The sequence below is a fragment of the Pseudopipra pipra genome, chromosome 1 (assembly GCF_036250125.1).
Source record: "Pseudopipra pipra isolate bDixPip1 chromosome 1, bDixPip1.hap1, whole genome shotgun sequence".
In the NCBI taxonomy this organism is placed as follows: domain Eukaryota; kingdom Metazoa; phylum Chordata; class Aves; order Passeriformes; family Pipridae; genus Pseudopipra; species Pseudopipra pipra.
The window spans coordinates 96,133,604-96,158,552 of NC_087549.1; the positions used below are offsets into that span (position 1 = coordinate 96,133,604).

General features: G+C 40.8%; 1 protein-coding gene across 4 annotated transcripts in view; it reads left to right on the forward strand.

Moving 5' to 3' along the window:
- NFATC1 (nuclear factor of activated T cells 1) overlaps window positions 1-23,881 on the forward strand; it is a 111,195-nt gene extending 87,314 nt beyond the window's left edge. For all 4 annotated transcript variants that reach the window (XM_064666259.1, XM_064666223.1, XM_064666238.1 and 1 more), the window contains one exon: window positions 21,942-23,881. In XM_064666259.1, coding sequence (XP_064522329.1) covers window positions 21,942-21,944 — 3 coding nt within the window. In that variant the 3' untranslated portion in view covers window positions 21,945-23,881. The remainder of the gene's footprint in view (window positions 1-21,941) is intronic.
- Window positions 23,882-24,949: the final 1,068 nt, after the last annotated feature.

Consider the following 24,949-nt stretch of genomic DNA (forward strand, 5'->3'; position numbering starts at 1 on the left):
GCCTTGTGCCTCCTGGTCGGCCTCCATGCTCCTGTGTCCTGAACCCGTTCTGGCAAAACGCTGCTGGGGAAGTTGTGGTAGCAGACTCCTCTTCTCGAGGGAGCACAATATCACACAGACCCCCACTGCGTCTCGGCAGAGCTGGGCTAGAGCAAGCTGCCAGCAAACACATACATGTCAGAGGAAGCACTCTCATGAGCAGACTCCCTGACTTCACAGATGGCACTCTTGGTGAGGCACTGGCAAGCTCCTGGATCCCCAAGCTGTGGAGAGCCTGTCTCTCTGCTCCCACTTAAGTCAATAACACCATTCCCTCTGGGTTCGTTGGGAATGGGACCAAGTGTGTGGCTGGTAGTTAAAGTGCACATAATAGCTGCATTCATGGAAACCTGGTCCCTGATAGGCAGAGAGGGAGTTTTCCCTAGCAGATTTCTGCACGGCACCACTGTTTCATCTGTGTCTGCTGGACATCTGGGGGCTTGGTCAGGGGCCTGATAGTGTCTTGACCATTGCTGCTGAGAGCAGGCTGCTTGATAACCTGGCTCCAGGTCTTTCCTCCTCTCTGAGGAGCTAATGCTGATTGCAACCAAAGGGGGCACAGGCTTTCCACAATAGGCTTATCTCCAGGCAGGGAGGAATCTTATGAAAAAAAGCAGACCCTCAAAATGTTCCCCTCCTCCTCTGTCACTGAGGAAGTCTGCAAAGTCTGGGCATTGAAAATACCTGGGAACAATTGGTGAGTAAGAAGTACAGTGGGAAAACTATGGTCCTATTCTTCACTGGCTAGGCTGGCTGGGTTAGTCAGCAAACTGGGGAGCTGGACCAGCCCTCTACCTACTTTACAGGCCTCACTTTGTCAGTAGGTCTTCTACATTTTGCACACTATGAAGCCTACTGCATGGCAAACATCAGAAAGCCAAGTGAGACGGTGCTGCAAGTGTGTCAAAACTCCCAAGCTGCATTGTTCCTGAACAAGTAAATTGCAATATGAGCACTTGAACAGTCTTGAAAAAGCAATGCTATAGGCTATCAAAGTCCATAATTAAGGGATTAAATTCTTTGGTCCTTACGTAGTTACAGCTCATGTTATCCTAGCATCATTGTGCACAAGAACATTCCTTACTTGCCTTTCCTCTGCACAACTAAAACATTATTTTTTTACTTAATTTTGACCCATCTGCAGCCATATGAGAGTGCAGAAGACAAGATTTGATGTTTTATATCTGTGCTTTAAAGATTGCTCTTGATGTTAGATTTCTGTGGGAGCTGGAGGTGAAGATTTGTTCCATTTCATAACTCTTGTGATATCGTTGGGATTGCAGAATAGGTATTGCTATAGATATTACAAATCCATTTTGATAGTCTGGGAACAGCAGTCAGTTCTTTTTCTAATGCTTCAGGGAAAATATGTTTCATTGCCACCTCATAAGCAAAATCTTCTGCAAATTACTTAAGAAAGTAGAAAAAATGCTATTTTGGGTCACAAGAGAATCCTCCAAAAATAAAAACCTGAAGAATATTTATTTTAACCTTTATTTCTATCCTGTATAAGCAAATCCATATGCATATATAGTGTGCATGAAATAAGCTATATATGAAATGAGCTGTAAGATTTAATATTCTAATTCTTTTGCATCCTTGTAGTTGTCACGGGCAAAAGTGATCTAAGTCTCTTCTACTTATGACTGACTTTTCTGAAAATCTACAGGTGCGTGCTGAGTAAAAGCTTTTAGAAACATGATGTCAGGTGGAGAAGCCCATCCTGTGGATGCTGTGTTGTGCACAGTTAGTTTCTGAACCGAAATGCCCATTGCAGCTCTGAAAACTGGTTCCATGCTGCTGCACATCTTTGAGCTGTGGTTGTCACTGGTGCTGGCATCCCAGCTTTTGCTATCCAGTTATTCATTTGGAAGACTGAAGCAACTGGTAAAGATAATCTCTTCGCTATTAGTTGGCTTCTTTTTTTTCCCTGTGATGACTCTGTGTTCCACCAAGCTCCACGCTGCACTTGTACTCAGCTATTGACTCGAGGGCTTTCAACTCAGAGCATCTGCATAAGGCATTAACAGCTTCTCCAGGCATCTTCTCCTTATAGTAATGTCTCTGGGTCAGTAGTACTGGGAGGTTCAAATGTTCTTCTCAGTCTAAAGTGACTGTGTGTGAAATTGTCATATTAAAAGAGGTTAGCAGAGAAACTGGTCTGGATTTTTTTCAGTTACACACTCTTGTTTGTTTTCTTTCTTCTGAGAAAATTCCCTGGCTCATTGACTATTAACCATGGCACCACACAATAGAGAGGTGTCCCGTGGGCCGCAGCAGTCAAAGGCTACAGTTTCATGATGTTGCTAGAATTGATGCAATGCAAATTGTGGTTTTGCAGAGAGTTATAATGGGTCCAAGTTCTGGCAAGTTGTACCTCAGCCAGGCAGTGCACAAGATCTCTCTGGAAGGGCCACCAGAGATGGAGATAGCTACTCTACTCCAAACCCTGAGCTCTACTTTGAAATAGTTCTCAGGGATTTTTTTCTTGTTTTTTTTCTTCCACGTAGAGAGTATGTTAGGATGAGGGAAGAACTCATTACAAAAGAAAAAGAAGCAAAACTGATCCTAGGGCAGAAAGTGCCATCAACAACAGAGAGAAGACTGCTTTTTGCATCAGCGGGCCAATATGGTGGCAATGGCTGCTTCAGAGGACTTTCCAGGAACTCCCTCACTGTTTCTGGTAACCCATGCTGGATCTTTACAGGTCAGACAAGCACACTGTAGTCTATTTAAACCACAGACTCACTGGATGAACTGTGTCAGATCACCACTTGATAGGAACCTGTGAACCTCCATTATTACCAGACAGACTGCTGATTTCTGCCCTGTTCAGCACATAGTCAGAGTTGTAGAGATAAAGGTGCCCATCACCTTTCGGTTTAGAGGGTTTAGACTTACCTTTCATGCTATTTCAATGGTAAACTAAAGTCTTAAAGAGGAGCCAGCAGTGCTGAAATCAAGGAAACGTTTGTCAGAAAGACATGCTAATGCAAAAGCATCTTCTTGCAGTATTTTAGTAGCTAATTTACAAGTCCAGAGATAGCTGAAGCCCTCAGCTGAGTTGGTCTGTGTTTGCTGGCAGAGGCAGATCTGTGTTGCAGGACTCCAGGACCCTCAGTCAAAACAGGGGTTCTGCATGGGGCTGCTCCCTGTAGAGGTTTCAGCACATGTGAAGGTTTGGGGCCCTTTGTGACAAGTACAGGCAAGTGCATGTGTGTATATACATATATTCTATTTAGGAAACTTACTAAAAAAAATAAAATAGAAGCTTTCTCATGAAGCTGTAGCCCAGTTAGCAAGCATTTTAAAGTTTCAGACTTCGAGTATGGCTGTGAAACTACCTGGTGGGGTAATTAGAGTGAGAGAAGGCTTGAGAAAAAGAGAAATGAGAGAAAGGTTAAATATAGCATCCCCATAAAAAAATTTAAAAAAGGGAAAAAATTATGAGCAAAGATGAATTCTGGAAGAAGAAAGGAAAGGATGAGTGTGAGTGTGAGAGGAGTTTGTCTAAAAGTAAAATGGTACAAATGATTAGTAATAGCCCAGGATTTGACTGCCATGGAAAAGTGTGTCTAAAGGATACCTCACTTTGCCCCAAAATAATTTAAGTATAGAGAAAAATTAGATGAGATTATGAAATGAGCAATGTGATCATTAAATTTACATAGATATGAAGAGAGAGTGTAGAGGAGCTCATCTGTCTGTATCGATCTGCAGTGAGGTGGCTGCATTGCCTGCAGATGGGAAGTTTTGGTGGCCCAGCTCCGTTGGGGCCTCAAATAACCCCATAACTTATTTCTGTGTTGTATTGACCAGTTTTCTAAGAGATGAAGAAAGGACTTCAGTGCTACCACCAGGTGGAGAAAGCTCCTGTAGGGAGCCCAAAAAACCCTCAGAAATATGGTGGAAATTAAGGGGATAGGAAGTGCTCTCTCTCTAAATAAATACAGTCTCATCACCTGAACTTCCTGAGAAATTTTCATATCAGTTTTAAGACTCACAGTGTAAGAGGGTATTCTGTAAAAATGAAAAAAATAAGAATGTATTATCCATTGACATTTCCCCAGTTGGAAACTACCCAGAAAAAGTAGTGCTAGAAGGAGTAGAAGTGATCAGACCTTGACAAGGCAGAGGAGGCTTTGTAAAAGCTCGCTTTCAAGGTTATACAATTGAAGAATAAAACAGGAAATCCCTTTACTTTGCAACTCTCGAAAGATGGCATTCATGTTACATTTAGGATGTGATCCAAATGCCATGAAAATTTTTCCCATCAACTTTGATGGATGTTCTAAAACAGGATGTGTTAAACCAGGGGAAATATTAACAGACTTGCAAGTAAATTAACAGAAGATTCACAACAGATTATGAATCACTGTATTAAAGAATCAATTAGAGTCAGCTATTTACATAAAGGCAGAGTAGTAGAAAAAAAATTTTGAACTAGGAGAAATTGGAACATCTGCTGAAGTTTCCAAAGCTATATTTAATATTATCTTAGGAAAAGCACCTGGACTGAATGGTGTCTCATCAAAAATTTTAAGTGTTTCCAGACCAAAATCACTTTTGAAAAAAAAATCCTTTGCTAAAGTGAAAAAGAAAACTCCTCCCTAATTCTTTCCCTTCCACTGAATTCTGTTACAGGGAATATCACCATCTTAAACCAGAGCACCTTCTGCTCCCATGAACTAGTTTGTCGGAACCAAGGCCTTGCATAACAGTACCATGAGCAAACTGTGGGGTAGACTTTATTATTATAAGGAATATTTTGGATTCAACACTCAGCACAGAGGAGAGTACAAAAAGTGAGCAGAGTTTGGTAGAGATGCCAGATTTCCTGCCAAGAAATCTACAAATGGATGGACCATTTCTTTGGTTGTTAGGTGAATATTCAGAAAAAATAATCTGGTTTTGAAATTTGAAGCAAACTTACTGTCTGTCTTTATTTTAGTGAGGAAGGTGGTCGGATAGAGGACTTTCTGTGTCTCATGTTAGGTGCTGTGACCCTAAAATGTTTGGTCAGCCAGCCAGAAATCAGCCAGATGTATGCCTAGTACTTCAGGGCTATATTTATGGTTTCTCTGATGATGAAATCTAGATTTCTGCAATGACCAACACAATTTCTTTACTGTTAGTCAAGACCTCATTTCAGGGAGGAGCTGGCAGATGCTTATGATGCCAGATGAGGCTGTATCATGCCTTCTGTCGTGCATGGTCCCCTGAGGGATATGGTCACCACCTCTTTGTGCCTATTTTTGAAAAAATGTCAGTGTTCAGAAAGTTGTCTGAAGAGAGATTTACATTTCGTATGAAAAACTTTCATCAAGGGGAAGCACCACTTAACGGGGAAACCCCCATAACTTGTGACACTAAAATGGCTGTAAGAATTCTTTGTTAAGTTGTCTAGGTGGGAATATTCCTCATAATATGGGAAAGACATCTAGATTTTACACTGCTACTGCACAACAAAAATCTTAGGGTGGAAGACCTTGAGGTTATTCTTGATAGAGACAACTACAGTAAGTCAATATAGATCCATCTAGATGTAGTGCAACTGCACTGATTTCTACCTGTTCAGACCCAAAACCAATTTATTTAAGATTGAATGTACTAGCTGCAGTGATGATCCTTCTAGCTACACCCTTCCTTGAGATTGTCCCATTTCTAAGTGCTAACAGGCGTTTCTGTGTATCTTTTCCTTTACAGACTTTTATTTCTATTATGTATCTGTATCTCACATGCCAATGGAAATCAGGAAAGGAAATTAATTTGTATGAATGGACTTCATAAATTTCCTGATTTACCAGTAATGAAATCCTGGTTTGCAGAATGAGAAATTATAGGGCTTTTCCAAAATATCTTAATCCCTGGCTATGATTAGTGGCATAAAATGAACCATTCTTTCCTACATGTCTGAAGTCCAAGTTGTGCTCCATGTGATATTCTTTCCAGTCTCATGTCAGTAAATAATTGCCATGCTGCACTTTAGTCTGTCTCTGACCTTCACTATGCTCGCCTTTCTTGTACAAAAGCTGGGAATTATGGCAGATTGATCTCCTTCTGAGATCTGATCTAGTCTAGTGTGAAAGGAAAGTTCATTAATCCTACTCCCAAATTCCTTTACCAGTTTACCATGAATGTACTACTCCATGAGCATATGTCAGCACAGCCATAACAGTGCTTAAAACGAGATTAGACAATACCTCATGATTTCTAACTACTTCTACTTTTGCAGGAATACAAATTCACTTTCTTTGTATTGTCAAGGGTGATTTTTTGGTGAAAAAATTGTTTTAATTAGTTTTGGTTTTATGAGTTTAGACTAGAATATTGTCTAGTCTATCTAAACTTGGTCAATTTGTGTAATCACCTGAACATGAACCAAAAATGGTTCATGTTTTAAGGAGCCTCTTTTGGGGATATGAAGAACCAAGTAGCTTAACATAATTTTATTTTAACAATTAAAAATTGGCACCTAAGCTGTGTACTGAAGCAAAGCAAGGATTTTTAGGCCTACAGAAACGGTTTAAAATCTAGCAAAGAAAAATCACGTGCTGCTACTAAACCCCTGTGTATGGTTTTCCACTATTCCCTAGAAAGGGGATGGAGCTCTAGGATCAAACTGCACTCACATGCATATGCACTCAAACCAACATACTGAAGTAAACACAGAAACATGCTTGTCCTCTTTGAGTGATCGAAATAAGAAATAAGTCTGCTGACATCAGAGAAGTCTTGCATGCTCCAAAATTCAGGCAAAATAAGAGAACAGATCTATTTGCCTTTTTTGCATGTCAACATTAAAACATTTTAAATGATCTTTTGGGAATAATGAGCAAAATAGGATGTTTACAATGCAGTGACTGATTTTTTTCTGCCAAGTCATCAGACCAGTACATTGTGCATTTGTAGACCACTTTTACATATCTGCCTGTGTTTCATAAGGACTTGATGCAAAGCCCATTGAAGCAAGTAGGAATTCTTCTGTTGCCTTCTGTGTTCTTCGGATGAAGCTCCAACTCACAATCATGATAACCTTCATCTCACAATCACTTAGTGCTCTTTAAAAAAGTCCTATGTTGAAAACAAATAATACATGAAAATCTCTAATATTGGGTGGAAATTTCAGGGCCCAAAAGTTGATGCAGGCACAATTTATAGTTCCCAAAGTAACTGTGGAAGATTCTATTACATTATTATGTTAAGGTTAATGGCACATACAATAATCTGAAATGCTGCCTGTACTGTGCAAGTAGTGTGACTGACTGGTGGCATTTAAAGAACCCTCACTTCGGTTGTTGGGGTGTGCTGATATTTAAAGCAGTATTTGTGTTAGTTTCAAGGAATCTCAAAGAGAACTCAATGTGTTCTTGCACATAAGTATATTTTGTGTGAATGCACCATGTCCATTTTGGAAGTCTTGAGTTGCTGTACGTGTGTGGTCTGTAATGAGACAATGACAACACTGCACCATACGTTCTCCACAGAAAACAAGGTAATTCAACAATTTTCCACTCTCTGTGATGTTTTTCTCAAAAGAGCAGGCCTTCTTTATGTGTGCAAAGATTTCTGTTGCAGCTCTCCATAGATAGCCATGACAAAGAGAAAGCATGAAAGCTTCTAGGTCAGAACGTTCATCGTTGCTTATCTGGCCCTCAGAGACATTAGCTAATCGAGGCACGATACTCCATACAATAGGACAAGTGCTGTAAAGCTACTTCTGTTATCCCAGCAAACATGGAGACTTATCATTCTCGTGGCCATTTTACAGGATTTGTTTTCTTCTGACAACATCCACAGCCTGTGGTGCTATCAACTCCAACAATGAATCTGATGCTGGCTCTATGTGTTATCGTCTCCCTAATAACTGTCTTTTTTTTTTTTAGTTTTTTTTTTCTTTCCCACCCCATTTGTGAGAATTTCTCCCCTGGAGCTCTTCTCTATCAGGCCCCTGCAGCTGCTGTTATTTTAGATATGGCAGGAAGTAGGTACCGGAAAACAGCAAGAGCTCACAGCACTCAGAAAAATCTAGAAATTCCTCTGATTTACTCCAGGCTCTGGCTCCAATCAAAGCTGGTTGAAAAAAAGAGAATGAAAAGGGAGAGAGAGGGTGTTGGCAGAGGGAAGAGCCCTGGGCTGTGTGTGTCAGGAAGGAGAGTTTCAGCCATCACCTCCTGCAGGGTACTGGGGAGTTGCTCGACATGGCCATGTGGACAGGGAGTGCTTGGCTGGGAGCAGTGTTCCATGCTGCTGGCAAGGCACAGCTGGGGCCAGCACCTTCCCTCAACAGCCGAGAAAACTTCTTTTTGTCTCCCAAGGGACATGCTTTTCTAAAAACCCATCCCTTTGTCACGTTCTCCCCTCTCATGTCTGGTGTACACCTAAAGCAGATCAGCTTCCCTGGTCGTCCGGCGGCTCCTGTAAATGCTTTTAGCAGCACTTAGCAAAGGATGCCAGCCAAAGACACTGGTGGAAAGTCACTGGAGCAGGAAACTTACATCACTACTACTATTATTATTAGTTTTTTTACTACGACTATTATTTTTATTATAATTTTACAGCTCAGATGGGATACTTCTTCATCTGCTCAGGAAAGACATTTTTAGTCCCTTTGAGTACTTTTAAAATCAGGCTGACTCTGGAGGTGACTTCTGAAAGAAAAGATAAAAATAAGAAATTATAAAAACACCTCCAAACCTTTCAGTTTGGCAAGCAGTTTAGAAAAAAACCACCACCATCCCCATACACAAAGATGTACACAGCAAAGATACTACCTTTAGAATTGGTTTTAGTAAAGAAATCTTCCGCTTTGACACAGCAGATGAGGAGAAAGATGTTCACCCACAGACATCTCACACTCTTAGCAATCTAGTTAACATCTGTAAATGTTTTAGGGAAAGAAATTACACTTTGAGACATTTCTTTTTTAATTACAGACTCCAGATGAGATTTGTTAGAGCAGGGAAATGTATCCCATAGCGACTGATGTCAATAGCAAGCAGTCCCTAAAGCCAGCCAGGATTGGGAAAGCCATGCTGTTTGCTGCTCTTGGCACTGCTCCCTGCTTTCACAATGTCAAACTTAGAACTGCCTTTATATGTACTTTTCATTTTTTTTTCCACAGTAGCTGTTGCCAGCAAGCTGTAAACTACCGTATATCACTCAGATTTAAGAACCTAAACTTTAAAACAAATTAAACTCTTGTTGACATTGTAGTAAAAATCAGAATCGAACTGAGCAGCTCAGTAAAACTGCACTTCAATTATTTTATGGATTTAAGATTGTTTTCTAGGATTCCCAGACTCCCAATACAGCAAAGTTATTTCCTCTTGGCAGATGTCTGGAAAAAAAAATTCATTGAATGGATGAAATTATGTAGCAGACACTGGGTTGAAGCCTAAAGAGAGGAAATGGTGTCTCCCCAGCACCTGTAAATATTTGCTCTGTGTCTTGACCAGGAGAGACTTTCATCCATACTTCAAAAAAAATTTTCAAGGTTTTTATTTTGTGAGTTTTAAAGAAAATAGAATTTTCATCTGTCAAAACCCAGCTCCTAGCTAGGTGTTTATGTGGGTTTGAACGAGAATGGCAAACACAGATCTGACCCACCCTTTAGAACCACGTCCAAATGCAGGTAAATGCATGCAGCGCACCAGTGTTCCCAGTTCCTGGCCTCTTCTTATCTTTCATTTCCCTACTCAGTGTTAATGTTGGGTATTCTTTTTATAATTCTGTCTTCTTTTTTTCCTATTCTGTAAAGTGGAAACAAAGGTTTCCATCTGATTAATTGCCAGGTTTCCATTCTTTTTAATGTTTCCTCTCAAAACAGTTTGGAATGAAAGTATTTCAGAAATTTGTGTAGACGGAAGCTACTGGAGATAATAATTTGTTTCATGGAACTATGTTTTACAGAAGGTGTGGTTACACAAGAAGGGCTGTTGTGTGGAGCAAACAACAATCAACTTGCACAGCCTTTCATCAAAACCTATGTTTTTTTCTTTTATCCTATCATTGGAATGTCTTTGATGTCCCTAAAGCCTCAGCCTGAAAAGCATTGGGTTTACAGGGTCTTCAGGAAGACTCTGACAGGATCTTCAGCAAGAGCTGACCCTTGCTGGGTTGCTCCTGTCACAAGGATGCTTCTGAAGATAGAGCAGGATATTGCACATCTGCATGCCCACAGCTAGGTCCTGGGGTCTGCATGTTCTGGCTGATCTCCCCGGGCAGCAGGGAGCTGCCTGCCCCTTCAAGCAGTGTGTAGTTGTGTGGATTTTCCAAAGCTCCTTGTGTTGGGTTCCATGCATTCACCTCCTGGTCTGAATTGGCTGACTTGAACTGGCTGAATCTCATATAAGCGGCCAGTTTTTCTTCATTGTAGCATTAATAAATTTTTTAAAGCTCTTCTTGAATTACTGTTAAAGTTCTTCCACTCATTTTGTTGCCCAGAGCACCTCTCAAAAGTCCAGGCCAACTCCTACTAGAGTTTGGATGTGCTGCAAGATTCACAGCCTGGGCCATGGAAGCACCCTGTCATTTCTCAGCTATTGAGAAGCAAGGGATTTGGAGTCCAGGTACTCAAAAGAGGCAGAAGAGAAGCCTGTTGCACATTGCAAGTGGTTGTTTGGGAAGTGTAATACAAACATTTTGAATAAAATTTCAGGTCCTTAAGTGTGTTTGAGAGATGAGTGTTGCATGCCTGCTCTCAAGTGCCTTTTTCCTTGTTCTCTAGTGCTGGCAGCAGGTTTACAGGCTTCATTCTTGAGGCGGAATAAATTTCCTCTCTAGTCAAGAGCACTGAGCTTCAGCAGGGTTCTTGTGTCAAGCACTGAGCTGCAAGGAGGAAGGTTTTGTCTTCCCTGAGAGCCTGGCTGTGATTCTTACTGAATTCTTGCAACTGTATCTGGTGTTTTACTGTTGACATTGTTCTGTCGGTCCAGCCTAAGCTTGAGCCGTTCTGCAGCTAGACACAGCATGTGGGAGAGTGGAAAAGAGGAAGAGACATTTTGCTGTGTTTGCAGCTCTGTCGCGCTGGGACCATGTACAAATAAGAGTATTCTTCCAGCTGCTATAATTTGAGATGCTTGCTATAGGCGATTTTAGCATCTGAGGACTACTGGAGTCCAGCAACTGTCTGGACACAGTGGCTTTCACATCACATCTCTGCACTGGTTACAGCACCTACTAACACCCACCTGGTGGTTTCCCCACCATGGCCCAGGTTGCATTGGTATGTCTCCAGTGTGGGTCCAGTAAATCAGCCTTTGGTTCAAACCTTCCCAGCCAAACTGAATGAGAGTTGTGTTATGAAAAGGTCTTTATCTAGTCAGTGTGGTGCAAAACCAATGCAAGAATGTCATTAACCACTGCCAGTGCCCTTGTCCAAGGAGCCGTGGCAGAGAGGACGTGCATTCCTCTTTGAACTGCAGTGTTCTTCCAAGCAACAGATGCTGCCATGGTTAAAATGAACTCCTGTGGCGTTACGTACAGCTCACATTATGGTGGTGACCAGGTTATCATGCCACAAGCAAATTTATTGCATGATTTTTTTTTTATTGCATCTGGTTTTTTGCAGGCTGTTTGCAGCTGCCAGTTCAGATTCCCAGAGCCAGCCCTTCATCTGTGCCCACTTCTGAAGATTAGCAGCTGTGTTCCATCACCTAAGGATTTCCTCCAGCTAGTGTGACCTTTCCCAGCCTAGTCCCCAGCAAGCTCATAGGTGGATTTCTTTTCCCTTATCAAACACATAAAAATTTTATTAGCTCCACCTAGCCTTTGTCTTCCATCCAGCAGCATGTGGCCACTCACTGAGTCATCTTATGGCCATCATTTTATCTGCCTGAGCAAAAACCCTGTGAATTAGAGGTTACCAAACAAGGCTCAGCCTTCACTACAGCCTAAGTGTGGATGTGGCCCAACAGTGGTCGCTTCCTGAAGCAGCTCATAGGCACATATTCTATACTATAGGCAGCAGTATCCTAGTGTTGTTCCTGCTTCAGTGCCCTCTTTGCTAGGTGATGTGAATAATAGCAGTGATTTTTTTGTTGTTTAGCACACACTTTGCTGATGAAAAGGTTTATAAAGGAAAGAGGTGTTGATGATGGTGATGATAATAGGGCAAGTAGGGTCCATTTACAAAAAAACCACCACTAAACCAAAACCAAACCCTTCTTGCTCAGATGAGATAGAACCTGTTTTAACCTTGTTTCCATGACACTTCCAGTGTTGAGACCATGTTACTCCTGCTAAAGTCCATCAGACTTTGAAGCTGGTTGAGTATAAGAAGAGTTGAGTCGCTTGGCTGTTCTCTGTCATGGAAAGAAAAGAGCACTCAGCAAATACTGCAGTGTGACCCAAGGTGCTTTTTTTCTTTCCCCTATTTGTTATTCTGTTGCTTTATTTGATATGCCCAGCTGCACACGAGCTGTTTTTTTATGAACAGCAGTGCAAGGTGGCTCATTTTGGAGGATTCCAGATGATCACTAGGGGCCACACTATTATTACATAAAGTCAATTAAAGAGCATACGTGCACATCCTATTGATTTGATTTAGAACTAACGAAAGCTTCAGTAATGTGCAATTACAAGAAACTTAATGACCCCTTTATATTGAATGCAACTTCTGTGGCACCTAATATACTTTGATGAATTGCTCATTATGTGCAATGTTGGAAAAGCTCCTAAAAAGATTAATAATTGTATAATCGATAAAGAAATTCAGTCTCATTTGGCTTTTTTTTAAACTCTGAAATCAGTATGCTATGGAGATTATGGACCCTCCCTTGCTCTGTTTTCTTCCCTCCTGTACCCCCAGAATATTTTTTTTTCTAAAGCTAATCTGTCACTTTTCCAGCATATGGAGAAAGCCCTTCCTGTGTTATGTGGAAAGGCCTGGCCTGATACAGATTGCTGTGTGAGATGCTAAAGGTTGGTGTCAGCTGCCCACAGAAATCACTGGTGCTTGGCTGGATGTGTACACATGGGATGCTCCTTTGGCAGGGTATGAAGTCCCCAAGTAGCAGCCTTCAGTGTCAGGCTCAGAGCTTTGCAACATGGTCCAGATTTACTCCCCTCTCCCATTCACTGCCTGTAACATGGGGAGCTGCCAGCCCTTGGGGTCATCCTATGGGCTTTAACCTTGTTCTTCTAACCATAGGATGCTTTGAGGCCCTCATGTCTCAAGTGTTGTCCATCCTGTAGCTGACTGCTGGTTGTGAGGTACAGCAAACCTTGAGGGATGGGATCAGGAATATGAGAGTAAAAAGGAAAAAGAGGAAGTTTCATTTTGGTTATATTCAGGATTTAATAAATGCTGCCAGAGACATCTGGAGGCTAAAATATAGGCAAATGCAGAATTGCTTTAAATTTATTTCAGTTTTGAATCCAGTCTCATCATGCTTCAGGGCATGATTCGTAAGTTCTGAATACTGGGGTCTGACAGCACTATTTCACTGTTGGTCATTAGACTGAAAAGTAGAACTCTTAACCAGCATCAATTTGCATTACTGTAGTGCTTATGGCAGAGGCAGATTTCTGGTGTCTCTGGTAAAGCGGTGCGTGGTCTTCCTTACTCCTTCCTGACTGGTGCCCACAAAGCTTCCAGCAGTGCCGACCTCAGGTTTTGGTTGCCTTAGGTAACATTTGTGTAGTTTGTCTGTCATGTGGGAATTTTGTGTAAAACATAAAATATGTCTGTTTTGTTTCCCTTACAGATGCTCTTAAGAATGTAAACACATCATTTTGGTTAAAATGTGTTTTATTTGTCCTTTGCCCAGCCTTATCCTCACACATATGTGTATGCGTGTGTCAAACGTGGCTTGCATCATACCAGGGCAGATCCTGCAGCCTCTGCACAGCCCAAATCCCCGTCGCTCCAGGCAAGGTTGGCCTCAGTGAGGGCTGCTTTAAATTCCTTTTGACTCTCTGATTCTTTGGTAAGAAGGGTAAATGAGGTTCAGTGCAGCCACTCTCAGATTGAGAGTAGAAACAAGCTAAAGTTTAGACCCCAGTGTGTTGGGAATCACTGTGGCTCCACTGATTTCCTGCATTAATTTTCAGCAGCCAGGGAATTCATCCCTAAGTCTTTGCAGAGCAAGAGACACAGGGCTTTTCCAGGGCTGCATATGGGAAGGATAAAAAAAATCCAAACCCTGGAGTTTTGGAGTGATAGGATGGGACTCATTTAGTCTGGGCACCTAGTCAAGAGCCCCAGTTAAATTGCTGCCGCACAGTGCTGTCATCGCACTTCAAGGAACCTTTCCCATTAGCCCTCCTCAGCACAGCCGCCGTGGGAGATTTTGGGTTAGTTGGGGTTATTGAGCTAAATAAGGCAGAGGGTAAAGCAGGTAGGAAAATGACTCCATGTTAATGGCTGTCATACACAACAATACCATCCATCGCACCAAGCCGACGTTCTTATGGGAGGATCATGTTTTATTAAAACCTGCTAGTTGTTGTCACTCACTTGCTCCACTGTCCTATTCTCTGTCTCCAAAAATAGCATGCCCTGTGGTGGTGGCTTATTATGATTAAACAGACAAAAATAAGTTTAAGGTTTAAACACATCCAGGATACCTGAGGTAATACAAGATCTGACTTCTTTATGCAACATGTGAAGTTACATTTTCCATTGCTTCATGAGACTTGTTTTGTTTGTTTTTTAACTCAGTAAGCTTTAATGCAATCTATAGTTTTGCATTACAGTCTGGCACCTCAGGAATTTGTATCACCATTTTCTGATGTTTTATCTTACTCATAGGACAATACTTACTAGCTTTGAAAAAGACAACTCTACTTTTTTCAGTGATTTGAGTCATAATTCTATGTTGTTTGTTGCAGTTTTCATATGTCAGAAAGGAATGATGCCTATTAATAGTGAGGAAGTAGATGCCCTGATAAAAACTGTAGAATTTTAATCATGGGATGGAGTTTATACCAGGAGCCTAATTTCTTTACTTGCTCTATATATGTCTATATTTAGTAATTTTTCTCTTAAAATAAAATCTGACCATGGAGATAAGAAAAACGGTTTTTTTCCTCCTGTTCTGCTTCCTCTGCATTCACTTGCAACTTTGCATTCCTCTTCAGTGAGGCTAATACGTGGCATTTCATCTGAAATGAAGCGCATACAAGAGCCTGATGGAGCAAGATATGGCATCATAGCTGGTGAAAAAGTCTCAGGGCAGTAATTATAGACAGCAAAGTGAACATCATGCTACAAAGCATTACTACAGGTAGCATGGATTCAGCATCAAACTCATATGCTCACTCCAGAGCTCTGTGTCCCTGTCTCTGTTCATATGTTGAATAGTGACAGCAGAAATTTAGAGCACTTGTGGGTACATCCACGCTGTGTAATGAGCTATGTAGCAAGATCCCTGACCTGGATATCACTGTAGTTGTACCCATGTAAGGCTTGACCTGAGGTAGTGAATTCTGCCAGAAGGCAGAAATGATGAGCCAGACCGAGGCGGTTTTGCTTTCAGGACTGCTACTCTTTCTGGAGGTTGCTCAAAGCTTCCACAAACCTTCTGGAGGTTGTGACACAGAAGGTGTGCAGTCTGACCAATGTCAAACATGGTCCAAACAGAGTATCCAAGCATGGCACTGCACTGCTTGAGCAGTTACACTTATCTGAAAGATGAAGCATTATTGCCCGGACACGGCCAAATCTGAGCATAGTTTACCACAGGTTTTCCACACATGTAGCTTGAAAGGTGCAGCTGGTATTACTTGTATTTTCCAAACCAAGTGAACCAGTCAGAGCAGGTTGCTTTTGTTCATTTTCGTCAAGAGAGCGTTACGGCATCTCAACCTCCATCTTCAGTTCTGCTCCATGGTAGAGGCAGTGGTCCCCAGCGGACACAGGCGGACATGAAGTTGGTTAGTCAACTGTGGATAGAAACTTGATGTGACCCTGAATGCCTTGATGTCTTGGGACATACCATGTGGCACTTCCTATTGGTAAGAAAACCAAAAACCATCCTGAAGGAACTGAGCTGAAACCATCACTATTTACAGGGGAACGGGGACGTGTGAATCACGTGGTGTCAGCTCAGTGCATAACCTCTCAGTGCCCTTTTGCTTCAACTCTGTCACACCCCTTACAGAGTGGAGACCCACAAAGCTCTCTTGCAGAAGAGAAGCGTGCAGTGGTAAAGGGGCGCAGCAGTAAATACAGCCCAGAGTTCTGCTGGTCAGCCTTTCTGGGCCCCTGTTGAAGTGGATTGAAGTCATTGGAAGGATGCTCTTTGACTTCCACAGCCTTTGGTATGTGATGTGTGAGGAGACAGCAGCTTAACCCAGCCAGAAACTGGAGACAATGTTACTGCTTACAAAGTGAACAGAGATGGGATGTTTTCAAATTGATATCATTCCCCCACAGAACTGTAGACTCAGTTCTTTACAGTTGTGGGTTTGACCATGGTTTTCATCCACATTCCATTTTTTCAGACTCTTGGTAACATTCATCTTTAGGAGTATGAAGTCTTCCAATCTCTCTTATTTGTATCCCCAAAAAGCTCCCCAGTTGGAGAAACCCCATGCATGTGCCCTCTCCCTACTCTCTGCACCACTGACCTTGTAATTTCTTTGATCTGAGAGGGATCAGTCTCTCAGCTGGAAGGCAGAACTTTGTCTTAGAAGAACAGGTATTTTATTAATAATAAATATAAATAATAAAGCCACATTGTTATCCATATTAGTAGTCGGATGCAAGAAAAGCCGAAATCTGCAGAAATTTAAAGTTTTGCCAGTTGATGGAATCCGTGTACAGCCACTAAATGTTAAAAATATTCCATTTCCTATGAAGTTCACATCTATATATGGAACCCACATTTGTTCAGATATATCTGGTTGTCCTGTTCCGTGCAGACACCCAAACTGTTGCATCGGTAAGACACTGATTTTGCTAATTAGTAAGGCAAAAGATTCCATTGCAAGGGCATTTCAAAGCAAAATTAAATACAAGGAGAAAAAAACTACTTATTAAACTAAAATGTGGTGTAACAGCTCACCACATCCTGCTACCGTGGCATCTGCTGTTTAGCAAAGGAAAGGTTCCTCTTTCAGAAGCCTTGACAGGTAGAGAGGTCACGTGTTACCTGCATTTCTCAGCATTATTATTTTTTGACTTTTCTGTCAGTGGAAAAGCTGAACATGACAATGGAAAATACCAGTCGAGAGAAGGCATTGTGGGGAACTGTAGGTGTTAGCTATGAAAGCGACAGTGGCCTCCCACCCCAAAGCCAGCAGAAAAACAGTGAAAAAAAAAAATCTGATGACAAAGGCACAGTAAATTTTAGTACTCAGCTGTTTGATCTGATAGGGATCAACCTATTGCTGTAAGGGAAGTGTTGTGCTACTCTAGGCACTGAAGATTAAACATCTTGTGTGCTATTCCAGATCTGCTGCTAAGCTGTATGTAGGGCCTACAACAAGCCAGGTAATTAGTTGGATCTCATCTGTCCTGTTTATAAAATGGGTCTTTTCAAGTACTCAGGTTACGTTATTTTAAAAATGAGTGTAGAGGCTTTGCAATCTTCCTTTGAAGAATGCTGTGCTTATTCAAAACCCAGCTACTCCTGGAATGGTACTACAGAGATGAATGGATGCATATCCAAGCAGCAGCAGAGTCAAAGAACAGCATTTGCTTTAGGAATGAAACTCAAACCCAGGCCAAAATACTGCTTGCATTGAATACTGCTGTTCTGTGGAGCACACACAATCTTCTTGTAATAGTAACAGGTTAAGAAGACAGAACTTGAGCATTCAAGACAGCAAATGGCTGAATCTCCTTAAGTATATAATAAATACTTTGTTAGAAAGGTGAAAACTAAGAGAAAAATGCCAGTTATTTTTATCTGCACAAACAGTATATCTTACTTCTCTGGGAAGTTTTCCAGTGGTCCTACAGGACCAAGTGGAGCCCTGAGGATACCAAGGGGAAGGAGTGGAATAGATGACAAAGGAGATAGTGAACAGGGAACAGTCAGCTCATTCACGTGACACATAAAATAAATTAACAAGAAACAAATTTAAAACAAAAAACCACCATACCTTTTCCACCATCCATTTTTTCCACCCATAAACTGTGGAAGCCATTGCTATAGGAAACCTTAAAGGCCAAAACAAGTTCAGAAGGTTATTAGAAAACTTCATGAAAGAAAGTTCATCAAAGTTCACTAGAAACAAGAATGCAGACCTCCTCTGGCTCACGAAGACCCCCAGCAGAGTAAAGGTGTACCAGAGAAAGCATCACTGGAGGTGTACTGGTTCCTAAGCTCTTTCCCAAAGAACTGACTAGTGGCCATTGTGGTAGTTTTGACACTAGTGTGGATGGGCATCACAAAGATGATGCATTAGCAGAACCATACTTCAGTAACAGAATGTTTGAGTTGCTGTTGGGAAGGACAATCTTGGGTCAACCTAAAACAAGAATATTAATGTCTTCCTAGGAAAAGAAAAGAAAAAAAAATCAGCTTGAGGTCAAACAAAACATTCCAAGACATTCCATTTGATGCAAAATAAAACATTTCCTAACATGCAAGAAAAATATTAATACGTTTTGAGTATTAAAAGAAGTAAATTTTCCAGAAATTAAAAATAAAAAATGTTGAGAGATCCTTCATGGGAGTGCTGGACCATGCAGTTGGAGGTGGCAGGGAGCATCCTTCTAGCTGAGCCCAGCAAGCATCACCCAGCCCACTTCATGTGCACTTGCCTCCTGTTTTTCCCCTGTTCCCACCCACCAGAGGGTTTTCCTTCCAGCCTCAGGTGCCTTGGTGGGCAGTGAGGGAAAGCCCGCTCTCAGCACACTTCCCCTTTCAGCTCTCGCGTTTAGTGCTCTCTGCAAGATCGGCTGCGCTGCCAGATCACGTATTGCCCCACCTGGGCCTTTTGCATGCACCCTTGTCCCTCTCTGCAGGTTTTTTCCACTGCATTATTGGGAATTTTTTGCATTTTTGACATTGCGATGGCTAAAAGGGAACAAGCAACAGTGAAATAAAGAGGTCCATGTCTGAGCCATGCTGTCCATGTACCACTGTGGATGAGAGAGACGTTGAATGTCCTCTTGGTGTTTTTGATTGTGAGATCCAGTGGCAATGGGTACACTTGGGTTGAGGTTCTGTTGTCTCCCAAGTCCGTGCAGACGTTGTCTAGTGACTGTTGCTGAACAGCTATCAAATGTTGTTACAGGAGGACACCAGACTTAATCATCAAGGTAGCAGAAATCCACCTCTGTTGAGAAAGTTATATATATGTGTGTGTGTGTGTATAAAAATATAGAAATATATTTTAAAATAAATAAATAAATATAATGAAATATAATAAATATTATATATAATATGTATATATTATATATATTCTATATATAATAAAAACAAGAAATAAAGTGGTGTAAGTCGATAACAAAATTACAAGTGACTTCAGCTGGAGACAGACTGATTTGGCTGCTGAGAGTTGGAGAGAGTGTGACTGAAGGAGTGTCATGGTCTCATGGCCTGAGCCAAGGCAGGTGGGCTCTCAGCTGAAAGGAAAAGTCACGTCATATGTAGGATAAGTCATGTGTCCTAGAGCACTTGAGTGACAGAGGATCAGCTGAGGGCACCTAGCGTGATTGGAAAGGGCAGCCTGTAAGTTTCTAAGATGATTTTGGAGATGAACCTGTGGCTCTTAGACTCTCATGTCATCAAGTTGCTTCCAAAATATCTTTACCAGATGCTCTAATAGGGGAAAGCATGGGCATGCTCTTGCTTTTGAAAGTTTTACTGAAAGAGTCAAGCACATGTTGTAGCATTAGTCTGAGATTCAAGATGCCTTAGTGCTAATCCCGACTGAGATGGGGAGGTCCTTCATGTTTCCACTTTCCTTTCCCCATCTGTGAGATACCGGTGTATGTTCACATTTTACAGAAGCACCATAAAGACTCATTATTTAATGTTTCTGAGCACTAACCAACTATACAAAGAATAGTTGTAGCCTTGCTAGTATCTTGATTTTATTTGCTGTAACAGAAACTTTGAGGGTAATTTAGCAAAACTGTGACACTGCCAGGCCCACATGAGGATTTTTTTTCATTGTCACATTCAACACCAAAGTTGCTATGTGGTTTTGCTGCATACCCAATATTGCTTTGAGAAGTTTATCACAGAAACTATCTTTACAAAAGCATCATGGAAGAATCATCCCACAGAACTCTGCTGTTTGCGTTGAAGGCAAAGACTCGGTCCCAAAAGCTGTATGAAGTCTTGACACAAGTGAATAGGATGGCACTTCTTGCTGTGTTTGGATGCATGCAGAGCAGTCTTTGCCACAGTGCAGGGTTTGCTGCTTGAATTTGTGTTTGCTCTTTGGTAATATTGAAGATTAACTCCTCGGCACTCTCAGGTGAAAGAACTGCTTTGTCTTCACAGCTCATTTCCATTTCTCTTAGTTTTCTTCTGTAAATAGGTAGTTATAGATGAAATTGATATTTCTTTTCCAAAGAATGGTGTGCATATCCATTGGTATATTTGGTTTTGGTGACTAGGACCTGTAACACAAATTGACTGATTCATGTGCTACAATTACTAATTACATAGGGGCAATAGGCCTGCACGTAAAAAAACCCAAACCAAAACGACAACAAGAACAACAAACAAAACAAAAAAAACAAGTCATAAAAACTGACCAAGTCATAAACCCCAACACCCAAAGAACCCAACTGACTGGTTCAGGAAGTTGGTTTTAGACAGGCTTTGGTCTTTTCCAGTAAACATATGAAGTTATCTGGATTGTTGTGAACAGCAGCCCACAAGGAAAGGAAAATGCGGGCTTTTCCATGGTGCTTCCATGACGTGGGCATGTGTTTCCCACTCCCAGCAATGTTAGGGAAACTCAGAAGCAGTGATGGCATTTTGTCTATCTCTGTGTAAATCAGGTGGTGGCAGTTGCTGTAGGGAGGTGGAGTGGAAATAAAAGGGATGTTGTGTAGTCCACTGTCGATGACCTTTGCCAGGTTCAGTCATTTCCTGTCCATCTGCCAAAAATCACATGGACATAGTTGGAGTGTGGGAAACTGTATTGCTTGATGATCTTCAGGGGAGGGGGGAAAGATTGAAAGAAGAACTTGTGAATAAGGAAAAAAACACTTTATCAGTGGAGATGCAGTCTGACTGGCTGATGCTGAGATAGCAGACCTTGTTTATTCTTTCCTCTGACTCCTGCCGAGAGTTTTGTTTATCCCTCTTGTCTGTTTGTGTGGATAGAAGTGAAGCGTGCATGTCCACGTGTGTTGGTCACCACGAAAGGAGGGTATATATTTAAACATGTAACCAGCTCCAGGGAATGGGCAAGCATGCAGCAGTTTCCTCTCTTCTTTTGGTTTTTTTTTCCTAAATCAACCCACGGTGGAAAAAATCAGCATGTGAAGTTGTATTCTATATAGGCATTGTAGCTGTACATAGCCAGGTTCGGTGATTGGCAGCCTTCTGCCACCAGTACCTACCATGGCTAACATACTTTCCAAATGGCTCTTTTTATGGAAGGAGTAGATAATTCTAAGATCTTCTGTTGTTCTCTTGGTTTTACATTTCTGAGCCAATTCTAGAGCAAATGAAATGTTTTATCTGTAAGTGATTTGAAATGTGAAGTATGTCTGATGCAATTAAGGATCCAGGATGCTGCTGTTCTTGTGATGGCTGGTTTTACATGGTATTTAGCATGTTAATAACCTTGGTTAATCCTGCTGGTTTTGCACTGTGATCAGCCTGTACAAGCTACCTCGTGATGTTACACACTGTTCAGAGCTGTACTGAAACTGTCAAGGAACGAATGCGAGTTCGGGGGGGCTGTGTACTGAAGAGACCTGCCTGCAGCAGTGGGATGTTAATTGATTCCTTTTCTCTTGTCTTCTCTCTTTGCAGTAAATGAAATTATAAGGAATGACCTTTCCAGTACCAATGTCCATTCATAGCTTTCAATATGGGCTTAGCATGAAATACAGACTTTTGACTTGGCTGGTGTGTCAGCTCGAGTAGAGAAATACCGAATAAAATGAAGACGTTGCCTGGTACCACTCTGACCTTCCACCTTACTGAATGTCTGGAACTGAAGATTTACCTCTTGCTTACAAAGAAGTAGCTCCTCAGCTTCAACTGATGAAACAGCTTTTTTAAAGAAAATCATCTCAAAAGAGAGAAGAAGGAGTACGCTCCAAGATGGCGCATTTCACGGGACAAAACTAGGAAACTCAGCAAAATCTGAGAGCTTCTTCCCAGTGCTGATCTTTTTGGCATGGCACCGCTGGAATACAGCCCTGGAAGTGCCTTATTTTACCAGGTTGTGGCATCAGGGCATTTTTAATAAGCTTTGAATTTGCTACCATTAAAAGTGTTGGTAGGTGCAGAAACTGTAGAGCTTGAATTCCTGAGAGTGATATTGGAAAAAAAAGTAGGACTCTGCAGCAGAGTAGGGAGAGCAATCCCAACTCCAGTAAGACACGTTTATGAATTCCAGAATTTCTTCAGCTTTTCCTCTGCTGTAATGTACAGCCTATTGCCTTATTCTCAGTGCATTTCAAAAGCCTCCTGATTCGTCATCATCTCAGCTTTTTTTTGCATATTGTCTTTCTTAAGTGCTAATGAATCATAGGGTTGTTAGTAGTAGCATGGTAAGATTTTGATTTTTATCCAGCTTCTGTCATAGCACAAGTGAGTTGAATAGCACAAAATAAAAAAGGTTGATGGACAAAAAATTGATATCTATCTTTTACATGATAGATGAATGTGTATGCATGTACATACATACTAGTATATATGCATATATTTATATATGACAAATAATATAGATGATTGCCTGATAAGGGCACTGAATTTAGCAATAATTTCAATTTCTGAGAATGCATTTCAAATCCACAACAGATATTTCAGCTACTTTTTTTGAGGGTTTGTTGCACCTAAAGCAGGTATGCATTTTCTTTCCTCACGCATTTAAGCAAGCACTTTAGATAGGCAAGGAGAATGCATACAAGATACATGTTATTTACCAAATGTTGAAATATGAATTATAGTAACTGTAAATACCATTATGGAAGAGTGTAAAATATTTGTTCAGTTATAATGTTATTATTCCGCAGAAGCCTTATAACTCTCTGCTACATGTATGAAAAAGGATATTACCAAAAAACCACCGAGGTTTAATATGCGGCACTGTATAGTGTGTTTTCAGATTAGCTAATATTTCTGGAGCTACAGGTAGGCATGTAGTGTAGCCTTTAACATTGTATTTTTTACAATCAACTGCTTATTATATAACTAGTAGCAACCTATTATTTCATATAACCAAAAAAAAAATAAAAACAAAACTAAAATAAAATAGCATGACTTTAAATTAAAAATGTTTAACGTTAATATTGTGCCTTAGGAATCTGTGCCCCCTCCTGGAAATACACCTGAACTACACCCCCGAGCTGCGGTGGCTCCTTAACCCTGATGCAATGAAGACTGAACAGGTTTCACAAAAAAGTGAAATCCTCCTAAGCGTTTTAAAACATTATTCTGTAAAATTATGTCTTACTTTCTTTAGGGGGAAAAAAATGAAAGCCATATTTGTCACATTTGCACATTACTGTGAAGACATGAGAATATAATATGGCTATATGTACATAATATGCTGTTATTGGTCCTTACGATAGTCTGTATTCCTCACTTGTTTAATCCCAGTTATTTACCCTGTATTTAGCATTGTAGATGTTGCATGAAACGTTTCTTATAGACTGCCATATGAAAAATTAAAAAGCTTGACAGATGTCAGCTTGACTTGTAGCTAGAAAATAGAACTAATAAAGCAACATGTTTTGCTGGAAGCTAGTCTTAGAGTGGTTCATTTTATGTTATCTTGGAAAATCTTCCTTTCTCATAAAAAATAAGCATTTTTAGATTATATACATATATCTGTCTCGCCATGTCTTCTCTATGAAGCTGATTGCATTCTGCTAATAGAATGGAAGCAAAGTCTCTTGTCAACAGACTCTTCTTCATTTCTCCACTGCATTTAAAGACATTGCTGCCAAGAAGAGAAAATTATATATGATATAATTCTCAGATTTAATTCTCTCAGTATTTCAGAAATGTCAATAAACTGTGCATGGAGGAATCTCTGGTTATGCCAAAGCATTTTTTTTATTCATATACATAAATACCTTGGGTGAGGCTTTAACCATACAGGACAATACACACACACAGAGGCACATCCTCCACGTGTTCATGTTTCAGCAGTAATTTCAGCAAACTTTTCAACTGTATGGTTTGGCTATGTTGCACCTTCTTCATTCTTATTTTCCTCTTTAAGCTATTTTTGGAAAGGAAAAAAGAAAAAGACAGACCCCAACCTGTTACTTTTAAGCCTGGATAATGGAAAATTATGCATCTCTTGTATATGTATTCATAAAATAAAAATGAAAGCAGAAATATTTCCTGTATGAGACTGCTATCTTGTTTCTGTACGTGTGTTATGGTTGTTGCTGTCAGTTTAAGAAAATGGTTTTCATCAACCCTTTTTGAAAACAAAGCAAAACCAAAAAGCCAGAACACTCTGAACTTGGAGCATAATCTTAATAGGTATGTTCAAAAATACCTTTGCCAGGGATGATTCTGACTATTAAAAAGAGCCCTCTGGATGAATTTTAAGTGGTGAAACAAACTGCCTTATTAATCATGCAACTAAGTACTTGCATCTGTATATATTGCTTGGACAGCAGTTTCTTTTGCTCTCCCTAGAACCATTTCTGAAATATATGGGTTACAAAGGGTAGGCTTTGGATCTCTGGTCTTCAGTGTGGTAGATAGAAGAGACATTTTTGTTAGTCTGGAGGCTTTGGTAGCCCTGCAAAGGGACGGCTGTCCATAGGCTGGCAGAAAGGGGATGGCTTGCC